Source organism: Hippopotamus amphibius, chromosome 12 (genome assembly GCF_030028045.1).
Source record: "Hippopotamus amphibius kiboko isolate mHipAmp2 chromosome 12, mHipAmp2.hap2, whole genome shotgun sequence".
NCBI lineage: Eukaryota > Metazoa > Chordata > Mammalia > Artiodactyla > Hippopotamidae > Hippopotamus > Hippopotamus amphibius.
The window spans coordinates 82,024,523-82,033,139 of NC_080197.1; the positions used below are offsets into that span (position 1 = coordinate 82,024,523).

At 36.1% G+C, this 8,617-nt stretch overlaps 1 protein-coding gene across 1 annotated transcript; it reads right to left on the bottom strand.

Moving 5' to 3' along the window:
* Nucleotides 1-7,080: 7,080 nt before the first annotated feature.
* LOC130833233 (olfactory receptor 6C2-like) lies at nucleotides 7,081-8,013 on the bottom strand. The gene has a single exon (XM_057702654.1). It carries the CDS (start codon nucleotides 8,008-8,010, stop codon nucleotides 7,081-7,083), a length of 930 nt encoding a protein of 309 aa, XP_057558637.1. The 5' UTR covers nucleotides 8,011-8,013.
* Nucleotides 8,014-8,617: the final 604 nt, after the last annotated feature.

Below are 8,617 nucleotides of genomic sequence, written 5' to 3' on the forward strand. Positions count from 1 at the left end.
TATTGACTCTTGGATTTTGCCAACCCTACATGTGGATGTCAGAGAGACTTGAACTTCAGAATCCAACAACAAAATCAGCCAGTGATGAACACTCTCTGGCATATTCGACTCATCCAACATGCATGAGTTTTGCTTGTTGATCTAAGAGATACATTTCCTATTTTACAGTGAGCTGAGTGTCCCAATCTATTTATACATAATGACCATGTAAATTTTAGTTATCGAATTACAGTCTAATTTTTCCTTTAGTAACTCCTAAAATTAATTTATCATGAATGAAGCATTTTTAACTCCTACCCTGGGCTGTGCATTTTGAATTACATTTATTTTTATTTCTTATATTATAGCTAGTTTTTATAGCACCAAATGTTTTCCTTCAACTCATAAGCTAAATTTCAAAAAATTATTAACTTTAGTTTCATTTCTTTGTGTTAGAGTTTGTGAATTGTTAAAATCCTTAAATAAGATTTTAGACCAGGACCCAAATATGGCATTTCAATTATCTCTAAAATATAATATTTTTTCTTTCTAATGATTGAGTATTCATTCTAAGGACAAGACATGTTTTGACTCTAAAACATCTAAATTTGTAATTTTTGCATTTCTCCTCTAAGCTTCACTCCCTGTATCTTGTATCTGCTCCTTGGATAACACTGAGAAGTACAATCTGATTATTTTGTTGCACTCTTCCATCACATTGGGAGGCAGTGTTGAGTATAATGAATGAACTGCTGAAGGACATAAAAGCTATACTTTGATACTTTCGTTTAACCACTCATATTGAAACACATTTATACACTGTATTGTGGAGAAAAAGTCAAGACAGAAGTTGCTGAATATCCTCACCATGAAACTCTCTTTTCTCCACCTTCATTTCTTTTAAGTCAACGTTTTGGTCTCTATTTTTACATTTTGCCTTTATTTCTCAGTCGCTTACTGTCTGGTTTTGAACCTTAGCAGTCTTTATAAAGCACTCCATCACATGTTCAATATCTCCCTATGACTTAGTTCAATCTAAGTCATGCTATTAATACAATTCAATATAATCATAATAATACATACTTATAAATGTCTTGCTGTGCTTGAGGCACTGGTCTAAGTGTATTACATATATAATCCATGTAATTTTTAAGATATCGGTAGGGAGGTATATTATACCATTTTAAAAATGGAAAAACTGAGGCACAGGGAGATAGAGTATATGTCGACTCTTTTCTAGATATAAAGTAAGCTCACAGAGAGACTCCAGAGTCCTAGGCCTGAATCACTGCACTCTGATTATCGATGCACATTTACCGGAATATCTTGGCTTCATGAAGACAGTATTTGTATTGGTAATTAAAACAAAGGTAATGTTAGTATGTAATTTATTGTCAAATCAAGATACTTGAGAAGCAAAGAGGGAAACTAGTAATAATTATGTTGCTACAACTGGTGTAACTGGGCTGTTGAAAGCAAAAACTAAATGTATGCCCCTCAATTCGTGTGTAATATCAGAGCTGATGGAGATGAAAAATCACCAAACTGCAGCTGGCTAATGTTTCCTTTTATTCTTTATTCCTGTGATTATATTGATCCTTCCATGTTTGCTCAGCATTTCTTTCGGGAAATGTTAAGGCTGAAGACTAGGGACTATATTTTTCTGGGTTAAGATCAATAGCTGGGTGAGAGTTACTTCCCATCTATCCTCAACTATACTGATAGATAATCATAGGTTTCTAACTTGTAGGTAAGGTCTTCAGGGCTGCAAATTCTCTTACCTTTACTAAATGCAACATGGTTCTTCTGTGAATAGTCTTTTCTTGTGTTTTTAGAATATTTCCCTCAGAAAGTCTTGATACACGTACTACCAGAGCTTTTTTTTTTTGATTCTTTTCCTTTATTTACTAATTCTCAAAATAATATGTTGTTTCCCTAGCATCCTCCACATATGACCAAGGAAATTTTAAAAAATTAAAGTATAATCAACATTTAACATTATATTAGTTTTAGGTGTATGACATAATCATTCAATGTTGGTATACATTGTGAAACAATCACCACAGTGAGTGTAGTTAATATTCATCACCTTACAGAGTTACCCCCAATTTTTTTTCTTCGCATGAGAACTTTTTAAGATCTACTCTCTTAGTAACTTAGTAAGGCAGTGCAGTATTATTAACCATAGTCACCAAGCTCTAAATTACATTCCCATGACTTATTTATTTTATAACTGAAGTTTGCATCTTTTGAGCTCCTTCACTCATTTCTCCCTCACCCCCATTCCCCACCTCTGACAACCAGCAATCTGTTCTCTGTATCTATGAGCTTGGGGTTTTTAGGTGTCATTTTGCTTTAGTTTTTTAGATTCCTCGTGTAAGTGACATCATATGGTGTTTGTCTTTCTCTGTTTAACTTATTTTAGAGCTTTGAACAATGTCTTTCTCTCTCTTGTGTAAGCAAGTAAACCCTGTCTTCTGTTGCTATAGGCCTCGCGTACTGGGTGAAGTCTGCATGGTAGCCAGACACCATCATAGGGAAGGATATTAATTGAGGCTCAGGGTAAATAAAGTTTGATGGAAGGCTGATAGCCACTTGAACAGTGCTTTGGCATCTGATGGTGACCATAGCTCACACTGAGAATCTCTGTCCTGTTTTCTTCTTTTTCATGAACTCAGTTTACCACTCAGTAGTTCCCTTCATATTTGATTCAGTTTTGCTTGGGTCTTAAAACGATCTCATCTTTAATAATCAATATTTTGCTTTTGTCTGAATCCAGTCTTACATATATTAAATATTTAATGATGTTGACATATTCAAATTGACTATATCCTGGTTTAAGTATTTAACTTTCACAAAATATTTTTATTTTACAGAAGATTAAACGTTAATAAAATCTCTACTATTGATATGTGTGTTTGAATTTTATTTTTTGTATGTTTGTGTGTGTTTGTGGGGGATTTTATTTCTGAATATTCACCATCAAGGCCTGCTGCTGATTTCTAGGGACCATCATTCTAGAAAAATGACTGTGGGATCTTCCCATGAAGTGCTAATATTAGTATTCACTGTATCGGTTATTTAAGTCTTAACACGGGGAGTGGGAGGGATAAATTGGGAGATTGGGAATGACATATTCATGGTGCTATATATAAAATAAGTAACTAATAAGGACTTACCGTATAGCACAGGGGACTCTACTCAGTACTCTGTAATGGCCTATATGGGAAAAGAATCTAAAAAAGAGTGGATACACATGTATATGTATAACAGATTCACTTTGCTGTACAGCAGAAGCTAACACAAAAATATAAGTGAACTATTCTCCAATAAAAATTTTAAAAAATTAAAAAAAAAGTCTAATACTCTGCTTAAAGAGAGAAATCTATCATGACATTTCCCATCCACCTCCCACCTTCTGCCAAAATACATGCATTCATATTGTGAAAATAACTGAAGCAACAAACATTTGCATACTTACCCTTTAAGCAGTAAGTTATTTCATGGCATCTGTTGTCTGTTTATTTGAAGACACTCATAATGAGACCTGGCTGAACAGGAATAATCTAGAGGAGACGTGAATGCTAAGTTTTCTCAGGAAACCACACTCAGCTAGAAAATCCCTGGAAATGCCCAGAGCCCTCCTACACCATACAGAGCTTCTTCTATGAGAGGCCCTCAGCCATTTTACACAGGAAATATATGTTTTCTCTTGCTAGCTAAAATAAAGGAATGCCTTATCTAAAGGGCTAGGTATATCGTGAGCTATTGAATGATGAGGGATAGTTGATATTCTGAACTTGTTGGTCAGGAAACTACATTTGGCACCAAGTATTATGTCTACTTAATTTATGCATTCCACCTATTAACAAGAGTCAGTAGAGTCAACAGACAAAAGAGTCCCTGAAGACCCAGGTTTAAAAATCACTAGGGAATATTAATATAAAGTATTGGCAATCAACCTTACACAGGCAGCAATGGGGACAGTACCTTTGAGGACAAGAAAATGCAACAATAGCATTAGACACACTCTGATGGTGCAGGATAATATAAGTCAAATGACAGAATGTTTGTTTTTTCCTGCAGTGTCTAAGGCAATGAAACTGGCATAAGCAGCTTTTCTCTACTTTCTTTATATTTCTCACCACATGTATTAAAAATATATGTGATCTCAATCTGGGAGAAGAAATCATTAGAATGAAAGGAATTGGGTTGATAACCTTCATGGGTTATTTTAGAAAAAGACTCAGCATCTTTCTTTGTGTTAGAAAGAGTTCTCTGCAACTACACAAAAAAAGAAGATCAGTAGACAGTTCAGTTCATAAGTTTGTTTTCCTTAGTCTAAAGGGATATCAGTAGAGGGTCCTGGGAAGAACTGCCTCCAATAATGATTGTAGGTATCAAAGAATAATGAATGAAAACACCAACTCCACTACAGCAACAGACTATTGAGAGGGTGAGTGAGACCCTAAGAGAAAAGCTGAGAGTGTGCACTTAGATGTTTAGACACAATTCCAAATAAATAGGGCCAAACCTCGTTGAATTCTCTTTCTTCTTTTGTAGACTCCAGTTGCTATCACTTTTTTTATTTTTACTTTTTCTCAAACACAACTGTTAATTTATCCTGTAAGCATTTATTGAGAACCTGTTATATATTCTGTGCCCTGTCTCTCTTCAGCTCGAAGTGACTTTGTCCAAAAATGAAAGGCTGCTTTAATTTGAATGCAGGGCAGACTGCACTTGTGATGACTCAGCCAATTAGTACTTGATAGACACTATCCAGCTTCAGAGACAATGCCTTACATTTATGCACATAAAAGAATTTAGCCAAATGATGGGCAGATCATGAAGAAGGTCTTAGGGAGTATATGCCAGTGGCTTGACTTTGAATTATCTATATACAACCTTGGGAGTTGTAAATAAGTCTTGTTTTTTTCAGGGAAGGTTGAGGTGAGATTCAAGATTTATAGGCATTTTTGTGCTGAACAAGATTACCTATCAAACGGAAAAGCAGTTGAATTCCCCATTTGTGATAAAACACTGAAGTGGTTCTAACTATAGTTGTTAGTGTGTGCTCTAGGTGGACAGAATAGACAGACTTTCCCAAATTCTCATGCTTTCAAATCTGTTTCGAAGTGCGTTAGGGACAAAGGGGAAGATTATAAAGGGATGGACAAATTCAATTGTTTTAACTGGTCAGTAAGTTTAAGAGTTACTATCGGGAGACATCTGGGGAAATGAAGAGAATATTAGCTGCATAGCAAACTGCCTTTCATTGATTCTTCCCAAATAATACAAAATGGAAAAGTAAATTCTACACCAGAGGTGAGCAAACATGTTCTGTAAAAGGCCAGATAGTAAACATATTCGGCTTTTGGGGCCATGAGGTGTCTGCTGAACTACTCAACTCTGCTGTTAAAAGCAGCCATGGATACTATGCAAATGATTGGGAGTGGACACATTCCAATAAAACTTTGTTTGTAAGAACCAGTGTGGATAGATTTTACCCTCAGGCCTTAATTTTCTGACTCTTGCTCCAGAATGTGGTCCCGACTCCTAAGGTACTCCTAAGTGGCTTTCCCAGTGTTCAGCTAGAAGCCTGTGGTTGAGGAGATACTCACAGGGTCTCTTGACTTTGGCTGGTCCAAAACTCCAAGTCCACTGACTGAGGGGCCTCTACTTTCTCTGTCCAACTCTCAGCCATATCACTGGTGAACACAGACCACAATTGCCCTACCTGTGTTCAGTCAGTCGCTCAGCCAAGGATCGATGGGGAACTTCTGTCAGGATTCCAGCTCATTGCAGCCCTGACTGGAGGATACCGACCACTTCAGCTGACATGATCTTTGCCAACTAAACTCAGGGAAACTGTCAGGTTGAGCTTTGTCTCTAGATGGTAGTGTGGACTGAGCTAGTGCCAATTGTGGACTCATATTTTACTGAAATTCCCTTTCTTAGAGGGAAATTTGAGCTGCTTGTTGTCCAAAGTTTCCTCATATAGTTGATTAAGTTCATGATTATTAGAGGAAAATATGGTCGCAAACTACTTACTCTGACAGAGATGGAAGCAAAAGTAGTCATTTTTGTTTTATTTTTTTGTTTTTATGTGTGCATGTGTGAATGAGTGCTTGCATGCAATTGTCATGCAGGTGTGGTCTAAAATTTTCACCTCTTTCTTGAAGTAAATTCTCTACATATTCTGGCTTTATAAAATCTTTTGTATATCATATTTGTTTCCAGATGCCTGAGATTTATTTTCATATTTGGCTTAAAATATGTTTTAATTTTACTTGACATTCCTATTTTGAATTCTTTTATTTTAAAGATTGTCTTATTAGTACCTTTAAACAAAGATGAAATATTTCTGCCTATATTTCACATTTCTTTTTGTGTATTTACATATGCAAATTGGAGTTCAGCAAAAGTATTGTTCCAAAATTTTCCCAGATATCATATTTAACATCATATATAATTCCTTTTTGAATAATATTAGAAAAACTTAGTGAGAGATGAAAGTTTTGTTTCCTAAAAATAAATTCTCATGTTCTTTTTCTGTTTTTTAAAAATAATTTTATTTATTTATTTATTTATTGGCTGCATTGGGTCTTTGTTGCTGTGCAGGCTTTCTCTAGTTGCATCAAGTGGGGGCTACTCTTCGTTGCAGTGAGCAGCTTCTCTTGTTGTGGAGCATGGGCTCTAGGCATGCAGGCTTCAGTAGTTGTAGCACGCGGACTCAGTAGTTGTAGCTTGTGGGCTCTAGAGCACAGGGTCTGTAGTTGTGGTGCATGGGCTTAGTTGCTCTGTGGCATGGGGCATCTTCCTGGACCAGGGATCGAACCCATGTCCCCTGCATTGGCACTCAACCACTCAACCACTGAGCCACCAGGGAAGTCCCTCATGTTCTTTTCATGATATAAATAATTTTTGTTGAAATTAAAGAGAGAGAGAAGTGATTTGTTTCAAGCAGTTTCACAAATCAAGATTTGAAGGATTATGAGAAGGTTAACCTTACTGAACTAGTTAGGATTTCCAGAAAAAATGTGACGCAATGAATCTGTCATTTTCATTTCATTATTTAAATCCAGTGTGCTCTTACTTGTGTCAGATAAATGCAATTTTTTTTATTGTGTCACTGAAAGCTTGTTTCACTTGCTTGTTCCTCAAAGTATAAATAAAGGGGTTCAACAATGGGGCAACAGAGGTAGTGAGCACAGATAAGCCTTTGTTAATGTCCACCTCTTCTTTGGCTGAGGGCTTGATGTAGATAAAAATACAGCTGCCATAGGTAATGGAAACAACAATCATGTGAGAAGAACAAGTGGAAAAAGCTTTTTTTCTTTGTGAAGCAGAAGGAAATCTTAGAATTGTCTGGATGATGTATATGTATGAGAGAGCAATACCTATCAGTGTAGTGATGAATGTCACTACTGCACAGATTATAACCATCTGTTCTATGAGCCACGTGTCTGAGCATGAGATCTTTAGGAGGGGACCTGCATCACAGCCAAAATGATCGATGGCATTGGAGTCACAGAACTCCAGCTGGAGGCCCAAGCTAAGGGGTGGTACAATGATCATCAACCCAGAGACCCAGCAGCAGAGGACAAGGAGGGTGCAGACTCTACTGTTCATGATGGTTGTGTAATGCAGGGGTTTGCAGATGGCCACGTAGCGGTCATAGGACATGGAGGCCAGGAGGAAAAACTCTGTGGCTCCAAAAAGTCCAATAAAAAATATTTGACTGGCACAGGCATCATAAGTAATGGTATTGTCCCCACTTGATATACTGTATAGGAATCTGGGAATACAGACTGTGGTGAATGAGATTTCTAAGAAGGAGAAGTTTCGGAGAAAAAAATACATAGGTGTTTTAAGATGAGAATCCATGAGTGTGAGAATAATAATGGTTAGATTTCCAGTAATGCTCAATATGTAGGTAAGAAACAAGAAGATAAAAATCAGAACTTGTAGTTGTGGATCCTCTGTAAGTCCCAACAAGATGAATGTTGCTATGACTGTGTGATTTTTCATTACCATCTTTGATGTTTTAGGCAATCTACATGGAAAAAGTCAAAGAGAAAGTATCTAAACAGAAGAAGTAAAATAATAAGTCAAAAATCAATGAAATAGAAAATAGAAAAAACAAGAGAGAAGATTAATAGGATCAAAAGCTGATTGTTGGAGATGACTAACATTGATAAAATTGTCATTGAGACTGATCTGGAGAAAAAGAGAAAAGATGGAATTTATCAGGAACCTGAGATATGACATCATTACAGATTATACAGACATTAAAAAGATAAAAGTGGAATGTTTTGAAAAGCTCTGCAAAGTAGATTTGGCAACTTGAATGAACTGTGGTCTATGAAAGATATAGACTACCAAAGCTTATTCAAGAAGAAATATCTAACCTATATAGCTCTATCTCTAATATTAAAGTAAACAAATACATTCTTAAATCATCCCACAAAGAGAACTGCTGCCTCAGATGGCTTAAGTGTAGATTTCTACCAAACATTTAAAAACAAACAGAAAAATACCAGTACTATACAAATCCTTTCATACAGTTGTTGAAAGCAGAAATCATAACATTATCTGATGGGATTGCCAATGTGTATAGACAAGGTAGAAAATGCTA